The sequence below is a fragment of the Macrobrachium nipponense genome, chromosome 20, assembly GCF_015104395.2.
Source record: "Macrobrachium nipponense isolate FS-2020 chromosome 20, ASM1510439v2, whole genome shotgun sequence".
In the NCBI taxonomy this organism is placed as follows: domain Eukaryota; kingdom Metazoa; phylum Arthropoda; class Malacostraca; order Decapoda; family Palaemonidae; genus Macrobrachium; species Macrobrachium nipponense.
Window position 1 is genome coordinate 38837789 of NC_061089.1, and position 20767 is coordinate 38858555.

Below are 20767 nucleotides of genomic sequence, written 5' to 3' on the forward strand. Positions count from 1 at the left end.
TCCTAATACAAACCATCGGTCTTAACATGTGGGATCGTCGTGTTTCCCTTTACTTCCATAGTCCTTGGGGATGAGGATGAGCATTTTTTCAGTGCCAGAGTAGTTCCCAGCACTCTCGGTCTTCTCTTCCCCGCATTTTCCTCCGTGAAAAGTTCCTGGTTGACATTTTCAGTAATGCTGCAGCAGCAGTTTTTGGGTGTCTAAGCTGAACTTATGCTCACCAAGGAAGGAAGAATTTGTGCCAAGCAGTTTTGCACGACCTTGTTTTTTGCTTCACATTGTACAAGGAAGGAGAGAGGCCCGGGATGGGCAGATGTAACCTTGCCCGTGCACAATGTTGCACGGCCATGAATATTTTTTAGGTTACTGCAGTTTTCCATTCACCTTAGCCAAAAATTTACTCTGCAAACATGAAAATGCACCTACGGGAAGATGTTACACTGCCGAGGGCTTTCTACGATTGTTGCATGACCGTGAAACAAGTGAGTGTCAAGCATGGTGATATTTCTTAATTCCTTCACATTCCCCTTCAAAAATGTTGCCATGGCAGGGCACAGCTGGGCCTGTGGCCCACATTGATGTTCATATGAAGGTTTACAGAAGAATGAGACAGCTCTTCTGAGTTTCTCCTGTTAAGGTGAAAGTAACGTAGTGGATGGATCATTTTTCAGAGAAAGTTTGTTTCTCACCACAACGATTGCTTGGACGACTGGCTAACATCCGTGGGACTTCTATAACAGCCACCCACCTACCCATCCCATGTCCATGAAGTTGCGATCAAGCTCGTCCACATCTCCACGGCTCCAAGGGTTGCACCTCCACTCTACCTTTTAAGAAGAGTCCCCTGGTGAATGAGATTGCCCTTCCAAGGTCGATTCAACTTCCATGGTCGGGCCACCAACAGTGCTTCTGTGAAGGTCATTGGTAAGATTCCTGTAAATGTTTGGAACACAGCACCCACCCATGTTCATGTGAATAGTGGACATGTCTTGCTCTCCCTCCCCTGCTTATGTCTGAGAGTTTGCAATCATGTTTGAGTGAAACTATGTTCATCCAAGGGAACTTTGACAGCAATTTCATAGAGTGGCCACTGCATTACAAAAGCTTACCAGTCAACTTGGAATATTGGAAGGACACAGAAACCTTGTTTTGGCCCAGGTGCTGATCACACAAAAAGTGGTGGGATGGGGGTTAATAGAATCAGATCAAATTGATAGCTGCTTAAATCTTAAGGTTGTTATTCTATTGTCTGATATCTGGTATTCTTCCTTGCCTTATGTGCAAAGCATGAAAAATTTAAATCCACAGACCTACTTTGTACATAATTTATTTGCCTTTGAAAAATAATTTAATGACAACATTCAAATCTATAAAAAATAATTTTTGAAATGTGATGATGCAAAAGTTAGCTTGGAATATACACAGAAAACCGGGTAAAATCAACTTATCTTTCATTTAAAGTCATGAAATTCCCAATATTGTATGTGTATCTCCAGCCTTATTAAGGATTATGATACTTTTACCAAAGCCTTCAGTGTAAAAAAGTTGCAATATCAATATGTTGAAGAACTATAAAAAAAAAAACCAGATTTATATCACTATACATCCCAATACTTCCTTAATTGACTAAAAATATTTTGTCAGTATTTTTTTGTATTGGTCTTTCTGTACTTATGCAATAGATTTCAGAGAAATCGTTGAAAAATATGGACGACCTACAAACTCCAAATGAAAAAATACCATCCAAGCTATTTCAACAGGCAGTATACTGATGACCATAAAAATTAACACAATGGTCAAGATATATGACATGCACACCTAGGATTTCACTATAGTATGAAAAATACAGTGTTGAAAGTATTTTTGCTCCTAGATGACATCAATGAAAGTCATAATGATTAACTTGTCAAAGTGAGCAAAAAACTCAAACAAAATAAGGTAAATGTAACAAGCCTACATTTATTAAAATTTGACATACATTTCCCAATAAGATATTACTATTGCATTCCTGAATTTTCTAAGTGTAACATTGATGATAGCAACTATTAATTATAAGTACACTTATTGACTTTTGACATAAAAGTAAACATTGATAAAGTATTCGTCACTATGGTATTTGCAGTTATTTCTCTTCCGTAGATATGCTTACAAATGACTTGGGATAATGTGGGATTCTAAAGGATAGTCTATACAAGTATAGTATATACATCATTAATTAAACACTTATTGACTTTAAGCTATAATTTTAAATTAAAATTCAAAATAATTTTAATACTGGTATATTTCATTTCCCTTACACTCGATACCATACTGTATATGGGACTTTCCTGTCTGCAAGAGTGGTCTAGCTCTTGAACCTAACAATCATTAGAGAATAACTTTTTAGCATTTTGGTCCAGACACATTCTGTTACTGATTCCTAAATATTTTGTCTTTCAATTTATATTATTTGTATGACAGCTTTAACTTCCACACACTATGAAAAATAATACATGTCTCTCATAGTATCCTACAGTCCTATCCGCTGTAACATTCAATCTTAACATTACCGGACATAATAATTAATTAAACATGTATTTTTCACTTTTTATCCAGTATACAACAAATACTAATGCAAAATTTCTGCCATGGAGAAGAATGACCACTGTACCTAGTATCAAAACTTAACTCGTATTATACATTTCTGTAGTGAATACAAACAACCAATATTTATTCCATCATCACTCATATAGTGTGTGTCACTGATTTACAGCACTTACTGCTTGTACATCTTTCTTACTTCTTATTTACACACTTTTCATCTCCAAAACTGTTCTCACATGGAACAGTATCTACATAGCTGCTATACAAACACACACATTCATTTCTGCATAAGTATAAAACTAAGAACACAAAAAAGACATAGATAATTAAAGCCAATACTTCTTCATTTTAAAAGTTTTATATAAGTCAAATTATGACCTATGACCATTACATGAAGTATGCACTGTAATATGTACGTATATATGAAACAAATCTCATAGCTAAACATTAGTAAACTGTAGAGAAAACTTTACATCTCTCATTCATAGTAAAAGCTCATGGTTTACTACAATGGCCTAGAACTATGAAACTCTCACATACACTATGAACTGCATTTGAAAATGATTACATAACAATTACGATAATAATAACTCAGATGTAATGGCAATCAACAGTAGAAACCAAACTTTCTACAACTGTGATGATCAATAATTGTGCTCACTACATTTTTATGCTGGGTAGACCTATTCCTTTTTATCCTCTGGAGCTGCTATGCTTGCTGGGAATAATTTTGGATGTACAAATTTATTGTAGAGATTAAATGCCACACCAGCTGTCAGGCAAGTCACAACAAAGCCCTGAGCCATGACACGCATGTGGATAAGGTAGACTGAAGTCTTCACTTTCCTGTTCTTAAAGCCATATATGCCATAGCCAACAATACCCACTAGACCGACTAGCCCTGGAAAAATTATGAAGAAAAATGTAAACAAAAGGGTTGTAAGAATATGCACAACATACTGTATAGTGGTACAGAATATGTACTGTATCTATAATGCATGTGACCAAAATTCGAATATGCATGGCTTTTCAAATACCAAAAAATCCAAGTTCAACACAGTTTTTAATCTTTGGGCTTTTGATCAACTAATTTTGAAATGTCAGTTTTGCACTTCAGTCTACTGAATGTATTAGACAGTTCACTTCTGATGAATACCATAGAATTCAACACGTTTACCTATCAGCATAAATCCACCAGCAAGGACTAGCATAGCTCAGTAACTCAAATGTGGTAAATTTTGTTTATTTGATTGATTCTACTACTTATCACTCTGAAATTATATACTGTACCTACGTATTACCAAAGATCAAAATATTTTCCAGTTAAAGATGAATTTTTAACAAAGCTTTGCTGGGCAAATAGCAAAATGCCCTTTCGTAATTTAGCCCTGAGAGCAAAAAAGAAGAGTAGCTGCCAGGAAAAACTGGAAACTAGTCTTGACAGATGCAAGTTGCAACTGACCTGCTTCTCCAGTTGACATCATATTCTAATATAAACTTATAGTACATACATATTAAGAAAACTTACTCATAAGAAGAATTTAGAATTTACATATTTAAAGCATGGCAAAATAGTTTTAAATCTGAAAATATAGAAAATTCTGACAGAATATCTTGTATGGACTAGATTTGTTACATTATCAAATTACATGCCCTTACCATCAAATACCAGTGGAGTGAATGAATGCATCAGATCATTAGTACCTTATATAATGCCATGGGTTTGATGTCTTTCTACTCGCTCCTTAATTTCATAGTAGGTAATTGGACAATTTAGAAAGGAAAATTTTGATTTATTTTTACCATGAAGAAGGGACACTACAGATATCAATACATAGTAGGCCAAAAACCCATTCTATAACCATTAAATTTGTCATCATTTTCTACTTTTCACGAAACTAAAAAAATTAACATGTGGTCATCATGAATAAACAGGTTTTGACATAAGAAAAAGCTATCTTTGGTAGCAGCTATTTATCCTCTAAGTGTCTTTGAACCTGGAATTAAGAAATGGCAAAAAATACATTCCTACAAGACTTGAACAAATGGAGAATGTATACCTTTTTCCTCCATTGTCCCAGATTTTGAAGGTTTTGAACAAACTTCTAACCTTCAACGGAACCGCTTACTTAATAACCCCAAATTGGCCGAACAGTCATTGGTTCCTATTGCTTCAACAATGGGTGAAGAATTAAATTCCTTTACCATCTGCTGTTCTACCCCAGACAGCAGGAGAGAAAGTCATCTGTGCATCCTCTTTTCTGAACCAGACCTTCACATGTGGATTTTTAAAATCTTGTCTAGCATGAAAATTATCCTCCTAACACTGCTAGGTACTAGTACAGAAACTATGGATATCATCTCTACGACAATACCAGTCTGTATGGAAAGTATGGTTACATTGTATCCATGCTGAGAGCTCAGTTGAGATCTCTGTTGAAACACTTTTACATTTTCTTATATATCTTTTTGAAGACAGGTGCCTTGCAATTACAATAATCATGGCATAAAAGGTGGCATTGTCAGAGCTCTTGCTTAATGCATTTGGAATTAATTCTAACATAGAATTTGTATTGCAAAGACCTGGTCCTGCAAGGATTCCCATTACCTGGTACTTAAATTAGGAGCTTAAGACTTCTGTCAACCTCTCAATTCAGTGGGGCCAATATAACTACAGGCAGTCCCGTTATTGGAGGTGGTTCTGTTCCTGACGGTGTGATGATAACCAAAAATTGCCGGTAATAAAAAATCGGCGATAATAATGCCGATCCCCAGTTATCGGCACTGGATTGGCACTCCCAATGAGCAAGGATTGGCGCATATCAGTGCAATAAATTCAGTTACCGTTTTTGATAGACAAGTACCATAAAACTGGACTGCTGATAACCAGGGACTGCCTACTCATATACTGCAAAAGGCAATCTTCTTGACTGCTTTGGTATCAGGAGCTTGCATTCTTAGACAGGGACAGCGCTACACCACTCATACAGCTAACCATCATATATCATTGTCCCTGGCCAGGAATGAGAACCCTTTGAGGAGGAAACCTCCTATTCAGATAAGGGAACTCAATTTGTCAGATAAAACATTATGCCTGGTTCAAGCACTTAAGGTTTACCTACAGATCACGGCAAACATCCCAGGGGGTCCAATTTTCCCACACCCTAGCTCAAGCAAACCACTCTCTCTATATGGGCTGACAATAATTTTAGTGTCCCTTACTAAAAAGGCAAACCCCACTCCTTTCCTAAGTCGCACGACATCCAGAAGGTGAGTACATCGTTAGCTTTGTTTCGGAAATGTTTCTTTCAAAGAAGTCTCCAAGATTACAGGGTGGTCATCAGAAACAATATTCCTAAAGAAATTACTGCCATGAGTTTGAACAAATTCGACCACACACTGTATGGCGGAAAACCAGGGGTCATATTGATGTGGTGGTTATCTAAGATATTGCTGGGAAAGGTGCAAAAATACTGTGACCAAACCCAGCATGTTTAATTAAAACAATTTAGAACCACGTCTTAATAGTTATAAGATTGTGTTAAGTTTCATGTTCTTTGTTGCCAAACCCTAGGGGTATCTGGAATAAAGAATGTGTTTTATAACCTGTGGCTTAAACTTGGACTGAAATTTGATCTGGGTTCTTGGGATTGAATTTTATGAGTTAAGCCATTTCCTCATGTCAATCAACTTTTGTAAGCTTTGAGGAGAAACATCAGATACACTGTGAAAAAACAGGTTTTGACATAGGAAAAACCTATTTTTCCTATCTGCTGTGAGTCCTCAAACCCACCCAAGTCACGGCATGGGACTTGGGTGAATAATTATCTTGTATAGACCTGAAAAACATACAGAGCGTTGTTGCTGCGATGGATGGCTAATGTGCTGGGCAGCCACTGTAGACAAGAAAAAATTTCTACTTTTTTAGTCTTGCCATCACCCCCTTAGAACAGGAAAAAATCTTGTCAAAATTCAGCTATAAAGAAATAACATTTCTTTCATGAATCATATACATAGTTTCTAGGTTATATTGTATGTGGTTCTCAGGCTGAAACAGCCATTTGCAGGCTCAGAAGTCACACTGTTACTATGACTAAAGTTAGAGAGGATCACTGAGGCATTGATGTAATTGTTATTAATCAATTAAAACACAAATTACTGCATTGAAGTTTACTGTATCAAATGATATGTTGTACTGACTAAATACACTATTAAAATATATTTTCCTGACCAAATACACATAATCACCAATAACTACAAACTAGTATCAAAAAATGTTATTTCAATACAAATCCCTACATTCTGATTGTTAAAGACCTTAAATTATTAAAAGATTCTTTGGCCGTTTATTAGCATCTTTAAACTATTTGTAATACCTACATGGCAAGGAGCATGTATATTTTAGTAATTATACTAACCTTAGATTTTTCTGGAATGGATATTTATGGTAATTTACTCTACATGCTAATTTTCATTAGCAATCATATATCTATGTAATGCAATGTGCATCCAATTATTCTTTTCAGTGCAACAATGACAATCCTGAGGTAATAAACCCAAAATTTAGATTTACTGTTGCACAAGCAGGGGTCAACATTTCTCAAGAGTGGCCCTTTTATAACAATCCAATATGAGGGTACCTTAGTCCAAGCTTTAGAGCATTACTAATTTTTTACAATATGGGGTCACTGGTTAATTATATTAAAAAAAAAATGACAAATGCAATTCTTATACAGTGGTACCTCGAGATACGAAAGGCTCAACCTACGAAAAACTCGAGATACGAAAGCAAATATGAAGATTTTTGTGGCTATACATACGAAAATTGTTCAAGATACGAAAGGTTGTTGCTGTAAAGTCCGAGATTCGCCCGGACCACCGATAACAATTTTAAAACTTGCTCACCGCCAACTGAGCAGACTCGCCACCATCCTCCCGCTCACCCATTGGTTCCTGATGCTAGTCACCGCCATGAGATCCTGCTCTCCTATTGGTCAGCATCTCTCCCATGATGCATCTACGTAGCGGCGTGCTCTTTCGGCCACTTCACGGCATCATCGGTATCGTACGCACGCAGTATTCGTTCGTTCTATACGATTTCGTTTATTAACGTACATTCGTTAGTGATTTCCTTGTAGTATACTTTGTGTTGTGTGAGACCTTTACTACGTACAGTATATACGTAGTCATGGGTCCCAAGAAAGCTGAAATTCACAGAAAGAAGAGGATGCTTTCTTTGGAGACGAAGATGGAGATAATTAAAAAGTATGAAGCTGGTATGCGATTGAGTGTGATCGCCAAGGAATACGGCCGAAATCCGTCGACAATAGGCACCATCCTTAAGCAGAAGGATGTCATCAAAGCAGCTACACCTTCCAAGGGCGTGACTATTTTGTCCAGCAAGAGGAGCCATGTGCACGATGAAATGGAAAGGCTTCTTCTTGTCTGGATAAAAGACAAAGAAATCACTGGCGATACGATAACCGAGACGGCAATCTGCCACAAGGCCAGCGCTATTTTCGGCGATTTGATTGCCCAGGCTGAAGACGACGGAGGAGAAGGGACATCAACGCCAACCCCAGACTTCAAGGCTTCTCATGGGTGGTTTGAAAAATTCCGTAAACGGACTGGCATCCATTCGGTGGTGCGGCATGGGGAGGCGGCCAGCACGGACACGAAAGCGGCTGAAGCCTTTATTAAGATGTTCGACGAGATATGACTCGACGAAGGCTACAGTTCTCATCAAGTCTTCAACTGTGATGAGACTGGCCTTTTTTGGAAAAAAAAATGCCTCGTCGGACGTACATCACGCAGGAAGAGAAGAAACTACCTGGGCATAAGCCTATGAAAGACAGGCATACGCTTGCACTTTGTTTGAACGCCAGTGGGGATTGCAAGGTGAAGCCCCTACTTGTCTATCATTCGGAGACTCCTCGAGGCTTCAAGGCCCACAAAGTGCTTAAGGAGAAGCTTCCATGTGGAGGGCTAATGCGAAAGCCTGGGTAACGAGACTTTTGTTCACTGAGTGGGTAAATCTGTGTTTTGGCTTCGAGGAAGATATCCTAGTGGAGTATTCGTTTATCAAGGTTCTTTATCTTCCGCCTAACACCAGCCCTCTCCTCCAGCCCGTGGACCAGCAAGTGATATCGAACTTCAAGAGGCTGTATACGAAACATCTTTTCAAGCGATGTTTCGACATCACCGATACAACAAACTTCACCTTGCGTGTATTTTGGAAGGAGCATTTCGATATCGTATTATGCATCAGACTCATTGACCAAGCTTGGCAGGAGGTTTCGAGGCGAACCTTGAATTCCTCGTGGAGGAAACTCTGGCCTGATGCCGTATCCGCCCGAGACTTTGAGGGATTCGACGTGGGCGAAGCTGGTGCTGCAGATTCAGGAACAGTTGACAATCCTGAAACTGTTTCGCAACCAGATCTTGACGAGATCGTTGCACTCGGCAAGTCCATGGGGCTGGTAGTGGATGAGGACGACATCAATGACCTTCTCGAGGAGCACCAAGAGGAGCTTACGACGGATGACCTGAAGGAGTTGGAGGCCCTGCAACATAACGTCGTTCAAGAGGAGCTCTGTAGCAGTGGCGAGGAGGAGGACGACGACTCTATGACAACGGCAGAAATTAAGGATGCTCTAGCTGCTTTTCATAAGGTGCAATCATTCGTAGAAAAGAGACACCCCGAAAAGGCTTACACAGGTCGTATGCTTGCACAGTTCGATGACGTTTGCCCGAGTTGTTTCAGGAACATTGTCAAAAGCAGGCAGAAGCAATCTTCCTTGGATAGTTATTTTTTAAAAAGGCCTTTAGTACTAGCAGGAGTAAGCAAAAAAGGAAGAACCAAGTGATACTACAAAAAAACAAAGTTGAAAGTGGTGAAGAAGTTGAAATTTTGTAAAAAAAAAAAAGTTTTTTGTAAAGTTAAGTGTTACAGTTTTGTTTATGTGTTTCGTAAAGTTTAGTTTATGTTTTCCTGACATTTTTGTGTGTGTTTTTTCGTAAAGTTAAGAGTACGTGTCTGCCGTTTGTCCTCCTGTCGCCACTTTTGGAGATAGCCTCACTCGAAAGGTAAGCTTCCACATTTTACTACATACGTACATATGTACGCACAGTATTTCTTGTATACCATGTACACTAATACACTTTATTTACAGGTAACTATATAGTACATATTAGCAGTACATATTAACCCTCTTACGCCGGAGCCCTAAAAATCAAAACGTCTCCCGTATGCCGGGCCTGGTTTGGAGTGAGCGGCGGAGGTGGAAAAAATGGAAAATAATTTTTTCAAAAAATTACAGCGCGCGTAATTTTGAAGATTAAGAGTTCATTTTTGGCTCCTTTTTTTGTCATTGCCTGAAGTTTAGAATGCAACCATCAGAAATGAAAAATGATATCATTATCATATGTAAATAATGCGATATATGGTAGCGAAAAAAAAAAATTCATACATAATTGTATTCAAATCACGCTGTGCAGAAAACGGTCAAAGCTAACCAGTTACTTTATTTTGCGTTGTATTGTACACTAAATTGCAATCATTTTGATATATAATACATTGTAAAAACAATAAAAGCAAACACCGGAAAAATATTATCACAAAATGATGTACGAATTCGTAACGAGCGGACGTAAAAAATGTTATTTTCAAAAATTCACCGTAATTCTAAAATAATGTTCTAGAGACTTCCAATTTGTTTCAAAATTAAGACAAATGATTGAATATTACGATACTGTAAGAGTTTTAGATTAGAATTGCAGATTTCGACCATTTCGGACGAGTTAAATTTGACCGAATGTCGAAATTTTAATATATATATTTTTTTATATGGACATATTTCAAAGATCGAAAAAGCTACAACCTTCAATTATTTTTTATTGTATTCTTCATGAATTTGCGCACATTTTGATATATGAAACTCTATAAAAAGGCTAATATGAAAAGGAGCAAATATTAGGATAATGCCATGTACGTATTTCGGAGACTTGCGGCCGCGAATCGGCGCGCGGAGTGAAGGTAAATATATTTTTCAAAAATTCACCATAAATCACAATATTGTTTTAGAGACTTCAAATTTGTTTCAAAATGAAGAAAAATGACAGAATATTACTAGGCCGTAAGAGTTTTAGCTTACAATTGCGTTTTTCAACTATTTCGGTAGAGTCAAATTTGACCGAACGTGGTTTTTTTTCTATTTATCGTGATTTATATGCAAATATTTCGAAAAAAGAGAAAGAAAAAGCTACAACCTTCAATCATTTTTAGTTGTATTCTACATGAAATTACGCACATTTTCATATATAAAACTTTATGTAACAGCTAATTTTAAATGGTGCAAACATTTCGACAATCGCACAAAAAAATTCTGATTTTTTCGGAAGTTACCGCGCGAACGTAATGTTTTTTTTTTCATAAATTCACCATAAATCGAAATATTGTGCTAGAGACTTCCAAGTCGTTGCAAAATGAAGGTAAATGATTGAATATTACTAGAATATAAGAGTTTTAGCTTACAATTGCGTTTTTTGACCATTTCGGTAGAGTCAAAGTTGACCGAAAGTTGAAATTTTTGCACTTAACGTTATTTATGAAAATAAAATATTTTCAAACTGATAAAAGCTACAACCATGGGTTGTTTTTTGTTGTATTGTGCATGAAATTGCGCACATTTCCATATATAAAAACTTTATGTAACGGCAAATTTAAAAGGGTGCAAACATTAGGACAATCGCACGAAAAAATTTATCGGAAGAGTTATCGCACGAACGTAAGGAAAAAGTTTTTTCATAAATTCACCATAAATCGAAATATTGTGCTAGAGACGTCCAATTTGTTGCAAAATGAAGGCAAATGATTGAATATTACTATAATGTAAGAGTTGTAGCTTACAATTGCCTTTCTCGACCATTTCTGTAGAGTCAAAGTTGACCGAAGGTTGAAATTTTTGTACTTATCGTTATTTATATGAAAATATTTCAAAACTGATAAAAGATACAATCATGAATATTTTTTAGTTGTATTGTGCATGAAATTGCGCACATTTTCATATATAATACTTCATGTAAAGGATAATTTAAAATGGTGCAATAATTATGTCAAAGTGACGAAATAATTTCCGAGATGTGTCACTGATACTTTTTAGTGCGATAAGAAAGAAATTCGCGCTTGCGCGCCTGCGTAGCGATTGTAAACAAAACAACGCCTTGATCCGTGAACTCCCAGCATCCCCCAAGGCGCGTGATACAAAAGTTTTCGGCTGGTAGGCCTATAAGTATTTTTCCGCGAATTTTTAAAAAAACTTTTTTGAGCCGACGTATGATACGTCCAATCGGCATACGGGAGACATTTTGACTCGACGTTTAATACGTCCAATCGGCGTAAGAGGGTTAAGTTAGGTATTGAATGGTCCAAATTGTTGTAGTACTTCATTGTTTATAGGTCAATTTAGCTTTATTGTGAAATTTACTGGAGTGTTTTTGGAGGGCTTGGAACGGATTAGCCATTTTACATGTAAAATGCGGTTCAAGATACGAAAAACTCATGATACGAAGGCCGCCTCGGAACGGATTAATTTCGTATCTCGAGGTACCACTGTAATACACTGGTGCAACTAGTGAAAGTTCATCTTACCGGCAACCATAAATGGAGAATCACGGGCCTTGCGTGACAAGCGTTCTGAATGTGATTCATCGTAGTGTGACATGGTTTTTTCTCCTGAAATAGAGATGGATAACATCAACAGAAAGAATAAATTGGAATATAAAATTTTGGTCATAGACCAAGCACTGGAACACATGAGGTCATTCAGCACTGAAAATAATACAGAAACAATTGTTAGGAGACCATGGAAAATAAAATGGAAGAAACAAAATATGAATGGAGGAATAGTATAATGAATGGAAGGGATTGCACCTACAGTGCACTACATGAAGTGCACTGGAAGCACTACCCTCCAACAGGGATCAACAGAAAGACAACAAAGGCAAAGTTTTAAAATGCAGTCAGAAAAAAACCTTCCAATAACAATAAAAAAATATTTAAAAAGAAAGAACACTAACAGTATACAGGGTGTCCATAAAGTCATTTCCTGATTAATAAAATTAGGATAACTTCAAAATTATTCTGGATATTACTGTACAACCTTCACATTCTGTTGATCAATTACTAAAGTTTCTTTTGTTTACGTACAGATGCCACTGTGATCACTACCCGCCAGCTGAGTCAAGAATAGCAGAAATGGCATCATTGCAAGATAAAGCAGTGTGTGCGTTATGGTACCACGAAACAAAATCACCTGTTGCAGTTAAGCTTTAAGTTCAATAAATGAGTATCAACGAGATCCACCAGATGTTAAAAGCATTACAGACTGACATAAAAAGTTCACAGAGACTGGACATGTTGAGGACCGTAAGAGAAGTGGTAAACCCAGTGTGAGTGATGCATCCACTGGATTGGGAGAGATGGCCCAACAGAATGGCCACCCCCTTCACCAGACATTACCCCTCTTGATTTTTTCTGATGGGGTTATATCAAGGATAAAGTGTACAGTACACCAGTACCTAATGTTGAAACCTTAAAAGCAAGGATAACAGCTAACTATGGAGATGTTGGAAAATACCTGGCATGAGATAGAATTTCGCTTTGACATACTCCGGGCAACAAAGGGGGCACATGTTGAAATTTATTAGTAATGTAAAAAAAAAACTTTGGTCATTGTTGTTGAATTTGAAGAAAACCTTATACTTCTACCTAACATGGTTTGTGTGTAATAAAGGTCTGAAATCCTGGAAAGACTTTATGGCCACCCTATATAACTGAATTTCTTTGTGCAAATAGATTAAAATATATATTAAGAAAGAGTACCTATGAATAAATAGCTAATTCTGTTAATAATGAGTAGCAATGAATAAATAATTCTACTCAATATTTACTGGTTATTCTTAGTTCTTAAAATCAAAAGGGCACATATCAAATTCACCAGAACCATTTAACTGTTAGGATCAACATAAATTGTTACAGGTTGAGAAAAGACTACTTCTGTCAAAGTTTGTCACTGTAAGCAATCATTAAATCTAGTTACAAAGGGTAAGCTGCATCGATTTCATAGGGCTGAACCAAAAACCTGAAAATCCATCCATATGTCATCTTGAAAATTTATCAACTCTTCCTTAGCCCTTCATCTATACATAAAATTATTTACCGAGATATTGATTACAAACAAATAAACCAATATACGTCCCAACTCCATAGCAGGAGTACAATAGTAAGTTTCCAAGATAACCAGAATAAAAAAATTATAAATACACAGGCGATCACCGGTTATTGGCTTGTAGTGTACCAGTATACATGCCCAGTCTGCGAATGCAGCGGCGGCTACGTAGGTATGACTACCATGCGCCTGTCGAAGAGACTCTCATGCCACCCCCAAGAGGGGCTAGCAAGACTCATGCCTGCACCAAACATCAAGAGGCCATCTCCCAGGATGTCATCATACAGAACATGAAGATCATCGGGAAGGCCCCTGATGCCCATCAGTTACGCCTGCTGGAGATGCTTCTCATCCTGCAAATAAAACCTACACTGAATACAACGCAGGAAGAATTTCTCCTCCCTACGAATATGAGAAGACCTGCCACCAACAATGACACCATCGATCATGATAACTCTACTGAAGACAACGCCCTGAAAGAGGTACTCCTGCAGCCAATGATAATCAAGTTAGCCGTGATGTCCCGCAGCGTAGCGCAATGCCCATCAATGTTACCACGCTGCTCAGGAGGTCTAGACGGCTGCAGGACCTGCAGCATCGCAACCATTGACTCGGAGAAAGTGGCTTGAGACCTGGCTCAAGCCACCAATGAAAACGAAGACTCACTGCCACCAGCCAATAGGAGATCAGCATAGGGCAGACCCCCTGCTGTCGACCCCAAATATAAGAAGGACGGACACCACACCAAGATAAGTCCACCTTCAGCTTCCCAGCCCAAGGATGTCTGGCAGCTCCAGACGAAAGCTCGCTTCAAGAAACAGAGAGAGAGAGAGAGAGAGAGAGAGAGAGAGAGAGAGAGAATCATTAATGACTTTGATTACTATGGTACCATAGTCTACCTGTAAAATCAAATATATACACCAATTTTGACACTGTATTTGATCATGACCTCTATAGGTGCTCTACTAGCCTGTTTTAGTAGCACAGAAAAAGCTGCTATTTGTAAAATAGAGAAGAATACGTAGTAGCCATTACTTTTAATAAAATATTTTTATTAAAATGATATTGTTATGATACAATTAAGTTTGTTCATACTTACCTGGCAGATATATATATAGCTGTATTCTCCGAAGTCCGACAGAATTTCAAAACTTACGACACACGCAGTGGGAGGCCAGGTGGTTAGTACCCATTCCCGCCGCTGGGAGGCGGGTATCAGGAACCATTCCCATTTTCTATTCAGATTTTCTAGTGCCGCTGTCTCCTGAGGGGAGGTGGGTGGGCACTATGAATATATATATCTGCCAGGTAAGTATGAACAAACTTTATTGTATCATAACAATATCATTTTGTTCACGAGACTTACCAGTCAGATATATACAGTATATAGCTGAATCCCACCATTGGAGGTGGGAATAGACAGAATAGGATTTAGGAAACAAATTACATGAAGATGATTGACACCTTGGTTCCTTACCTGTTAGCATAGCTGACTTCGTGATTACTGTCACCCAAGTCTGCTTCTGCTTTACTAGTCTCCAGCAAGGTAGTGACCTGTATAGCTGGTGAGTTCTAGATGATCTGTCAACAGGGGCATGACCAAAATGCAACTAGACCATATTGACCATACTATGAGGGCAATGAAGCAAAACCACCACCTGACCAAGCCTAACATAAGTTAATATAGCATAACTTAAGCTAATGACTGGGAAGTTCGCCTCTGGCGGCCGACCCAACAACCATAAAAAACAGTAAAATTAAAAACTCTTCCTAACCATTTTCTAAAGGATAGGATGAGTGCTACTTCCTGCCCCCAAAATTGTATCTGTGGAAACGTATGGCCCTAGCGAACAGCAGTTCTCATATGTTGTTTTCACATCCCTCAGGTAGTGTGAAGCGAACACCGAGTTGCTTCGCCAAAAGGTGGCGCCCAGGATGTCACTGAGTGCCATATTCTTCTGAAATGCCACCGAGGTTGCGATCGCCCTCACCTCGTGAGCATTTACTTTAAACAGTTTAAGATCACTGTCCTGACAGGATGTATGAGCCTCCTTGATAGTGTCTCTCAAGAAGAACGCCAGAGCATTCTTTGACATAGGCAAGTCTGGCCTTCTTACGGAACACCACAAATTGTCCGAAGGACCTCGACATTCCTTCGTCTTATGCAAATAAAATTTGAGAGCCCTGACAGGCCACAGGACTCTCTCTGGCTCTTGTCCAATAATTTCAGCCATACCCTTGATTTCAAAGCTCCTGGGCCAAGGGTTAGACGGGTTTTCATTCTTGGCTAAAAACGTAGGGCTTAAGGTACAAACAGCGTTATGTCCTTTAAAGCCTATATGCTTGCTGATGGCTTGAACTTCGCTAACTCTCTTCGCCGTTGCCAGAGCAGTTAGGAAAACAGCCTTTCTGGTCACATCCTTTAAAGTTGCAGAATGGAGAGGTTCGAACGGACTGGACATCAGGAACTTCAAGACCACGTCCAAGTTCCAGGAAGGCAGCTTTGGCTGAGCCACCTTAGTGGTTTCAAAAGACCTTAAGAGATCGTGAAGGTCCTTGTTGTTTGCTAGGTCCATACCTCTGTGTCTAAAGACAGCTGACAACATACTCCTATATCCTTTTATTGTTGGGACTGCCAGCTTTTCTTCTTTCCTTAGATAAAGGAGGAAGTCGGCTATCTGATTCACAGAGGTCGTGGTTGAGGAAATGCCCTTCTTCCTACACCAACTCCTGAAAGCGGCCCACTTCGATTGGTACACCGCAAGAGAGGAAGCTCTCCTTGCATTGGCAATAGCCCTTGCCACTGGTCTTGAAAAACCAGTGGCAAGGGTACCTCTCGAAGTGGGGCTGTCTGAGTAGATCGACTCTCAAAGGTAGCGTCCTCGGGAAGTCTACTAAGAAGGTCATGACCTCTGTGAACCATTCCTTCGCAGGCCAAAGCGGGGCGATCAACGTCATCCTCGTCCCTTCTGATGCCGCAAACTTCCTGATGACCTCTCCCAAGATCTTGAACAGGGGAGAGGCATACACGTCCATCTCCGTCCAATCCCAGAGAAGGGCACCTACTGCTACTGCTCCTGGATCCAGTACAGGGGAGCAATATAGAAGAAGTCTCTTCGTCCTCGATGTTGCGAACAGATCTACCAAAGGACGTCCCCATAACTTCCACAATTCCTGGCATACCTCTTGGTGAAGGGTCCATTCGGTTGGAAGCAGTTGCTCTAGCCGACTGAGTAGATCCGCACGGACGTTCTCGACTCCTGCCACGAACCTCGTAAGGATCGTTACCTCCCATGCTTGGGCCCACAACAGGATCTCTCTTGCTAGGCCGAACAGGGACCGAGAGTGTGTTCCTTCCTGTTTCTTGAGGTACGCCAGAGCTGTGGTATTGTCAGAGTTGATCTGGACTTCTCGGCCTGAAACTTGTTCCTCGAAGAACTGGAGAGCCAAACGAATTGCCCCCAATTCTTTGAGATTTATGTGCCAGGACACCTGTTCCCCTCTCCAGGTGCCTGACACTTCTTCCCCCCCTAGTGTTGCTCCCCATCCCGAGGTGGACGCGTCGGAAAACAACACTAGGTCGGGGCTCTGAAGGTTGAGAGAAAAACCCTCTGCCAGCTTTGCGGGATCGAGCCACCACCTTAAGTGATCCTTTACTGGTTGCGAGATCCTCAAGGTCACATCTAGATCCTCTTTGTTCTCCCAGTTCTCCTCAAGGAAAAACTGGAGAGGTCTGAGGTGCAGTCTCCCCAGGGAAACAAACTTCTCCAGCGAGGAAATGGTCCCCAGCAAACTCATTCATTCCCTCACCGAGCATGTTTCCTTCCCCAGGAAAGCTGAAACTGTCGAAGCAGTGCTGCTATCGATCCTGGGACGGAAAAGCTCGAAAAGCCACCAAATCCATCTGAATCCCCAGATACACGATGGACTGCGTTGGGATCAGATCGGACTTTCGAATGAGCCAATCGTCTAAGTACAGAGAGATTCTTATACTTGAAAGGTGAAGCCATCTCGCCACATTCCTCATTAGAACCGTGAAAACCATCGGGGCTCTGCTTAGCCTGAAGCAATGAGCCTTGAACTGAAAAACTTGCCCCCTCAGGACAAACCTCAGGTACTTCTTTGACGGAGGATGGATGGGGACGTGAAAATAGGCCTCCTGAAGGTCTTACGACACCATCCAGTCGCCTGGTCTTAAGGCTCCTAGAACCGACTGAGGCGTCTCCATCTTGAATTTTTGTTTTTCTACAAAATGGTTCAGCCTGCTGACGTCCAGGACTGGTCTCCATCCTCCCGACTGCTTCGGCACCAGGAACAACCTGTTGTAGAAACCTGGGGATTCCAGATCTAGGACCTGTTCCACAGCCCTCTTTTCGAGCATTTGCTCGAGCAGATCGAAAAGAATCTGCTGCTTCTTTTGATGGTAGGACGGTGACAGATCCCTGGGCGTAGTGCACAGCGGAGGAAGTTTGAGGAATGGGATCTTGTATCCCTTTTCAATGACTTCGAGGGACCAGCTGTCCGTCCCTCTCGCTCTCCAGGCTTTTGCAAAGGAAAGAAGCCTGGCTCCGACTGGTGTCTGAAGGACTGACGCATCATTTCTTACCCCTGAGCTTGGAAGGGGCTCTGTCTCTGGGAAGACCTCTTCCTTGAGGAGACGATCTCGAGGAAGCTCCTCCGCGAAAGGGCTTCTGCTTCCTGGAAGCCTGCCCAAGCGTAGTAGCCGAAGGGACTGCTGGACGTCTGGAAGACTGGGCCAGGAGGTCTTGAGTAGCCTTCTCCTGCAGGCTGACAGCGAGATCCATGATCATAGAATGGGGGAAAAGATGGCTCGACAGAGGGGCGAACAGCAACTCTGCCCTCTGTGAGGGAGAAACAGACTTCGTTGTGAAGTTACAATACAAAGCTCTCTTCTACAAGAGCCCTGTACAAAAGTGAGCAGCCAGTTCCTCCGAACCATCCCTGACAGCCTTGTCCATGCACGCCAAAACGCTGGACAGCTCCCCCAGGCTAATCGAGTCAGGACTCCGCGACTGCAAATCCAGGACTCCCAAACACCAGTCCAGAAAGTTGAATACTTCCATCGTCCGAAACAGTCCTTTCAGATGATGGTCCAATTCAGATGGAGTCCACGACACCTTCGCCGAAGAAAGGAGAGACCTTCTTGGAGCGTCTACTAGGCTGGCAAAGTCTCCCTGGGAAGAGGAAGGAACTCTCAACCCAATGTCCTCTCCCGTTTCGTACCAAATCCCTGCTTTTCCACTCAGTCTCGACGGAGGCAGGGCAAAAGAAGTCTTGCCTTGGGCCTTCCTCAAATCCATCCAGTCGTGGACCTTCTTGAAGGCTCTCTTCGTAGAAAGAGAAGTCTTCATTTTCACAAATCCCGGCGTTCTACTCATCTTCGATGAGGCTAACTGCGAAGGAGGAGAGCGAGGGGCCGAGGGTTGGAACTTGTCTCCAAACAAGTCTCTCAGAAGGTGGGCCAAGACCTGGTAGTCTGAGGATGAAGACGACGTAGAAGGCTGCTCTTCATCCGCGGCCTCCGATGAACTTCCTAACTCTCCCTCTTCCACGGGAGCAACAGACGAATCCACAGAAGTACTAAGAGGTCTAAGACCTTTAGGCCCAACTCTTAAGAGGGACCTCCGCTGCGAAGAAGAACTGCGAAGGAGGCGTCCTGGCGAGCGTCCTGACGAGCACTACGACGAGCGTCCCGACGAGCAGCAGCAGCCTGAGAAGCGTCCAGGTGAGCAGCCTGAGGAGCGTCATGCCTAGTAGCATGCAGAGCGTCACGAAGGGGAGCGAGAGGAGCGTCTTTTCGAGAAGCTAGACGATCCCTGCTGCGATGAGCCTTACTGTCTTCCTCCCACTCGACAGAAGAGAGTCTTCGGAGACGCTCATCGCACCCTCTAGACAAGCGCTGGGGTGCCGAACGAAATCTAGAGGGCGACAAAGCAGGCGAAGGAGACGAACGAGGAGAAGGAGAGGGGGACTGCTTGGACCTCTTGATAGGCAGCCTCAAGTCCTTCCAGCGTCGACGCGGCTCTGCCTCTCTCTCGGCAATAAACGAAGCCAACTGCTGCTGCATAACAAGGAGCATCTTCTTCGTAGGAGAAGACTCCTTCTAAGGGGAAGGGCTGATCCTGTGGGAAGACGAGGGGCGAGGGGACGCCTTCTTCCTTCTCACAGGAAAAGCTACAGCTCTCTCCCTGGAGCGACTGGGGCGCTCAACAGCATCATCCTCTGAGGACGTCCTGGTCCTCTTCTGCGGTGGGAAAGCGTCAAAACTCTCTGGAGACGACCGAAAAGCATCTGGAGAAAAAGGATGTGAAGCGTCCTCCTCTCTGAAGCTTCTCTTAAGAAGTGCGAGGAGGTCCTTCCAAGAGCTTCCACCCCTTGCGCGGGGATGGACAGATTCTTTGGAGGACGAGAAGCAATCCTTATGGATTCGTGCACAAGCATGATCCCTGGCAGCCTGGGAAGCGTCAACAGGACCTGCCGAAGGGACGCCAGATCGGTGGGGAGACCCCCGTAACCCTCTTTCGGCTTTCAACTTGCCCACACTCCCTGAGTCCTGGGAGTTCGACAGAGGTCCAGGCCTAGAGGCATTATAGAGCCAATCTGATGCCCCTCCACAACACTAGGGCACTAATACTATCACTGCACTTCACCACACCACTTTGTAGAGCGAGCACTTTGGATTCCAGGTTATGGATGGGCTCCATAATCACAGACAGGGCATTACCCTCCGCAGACACAACCTCAGGGCCTGAAGGCAACACCACAGGGTTAGGGGTAGCAAAGTCTACAGGAGGGTTAGCAGGTGAAAAATTACTACCCTGACGTCTACTGCCTGACACGCTCCTGGAGGAAGACCTCCTGATCCTGTCACGCTCTAACTTGCGCATATAGGAATCATAAGTCTTCCAGCCGGAATCAGACAAACTCTCACACTC

At 41.4% G+C, this 20767-nt stretch overlaps 1 protein-coding gene across 4 annotated transcripts in view; it reads right to left on the reverse strand.

The window, feature by feature from the left end:
- Nucleotides 1-1311: 1311 nt before the first annotated feature.
- The window catches only part of LOC135225051 (HIG1 domain family member 1A, mitochondrial-like), a 58893-nt gene continuing 39437 nt past the window's right edge, over nucleotides 1312-20767 (reverse strand). For all 4 annotated transcript variants that reach the window (XM_064264328.1, XM_064264332.1, XM_064264338.1 and 1 more), the window contains exons 2-3: nucleotides 12233-12316; nucleotides 1312-3484 (exon numbers count right to left, since the gene is read on the reverse strand). In XM_064264328.1, coding sequence (XP_064120398.1) covers nucleotides 3267-3484; nucleotides 12233-12316 — 302 coding nt within the window. In that variant the 3' untranslated portion in view covers nucleotides 1312-3266. The remainder of the gene's footprint in view (nucleotides 3485-12232; nucleotides 12317-20767) is intronic.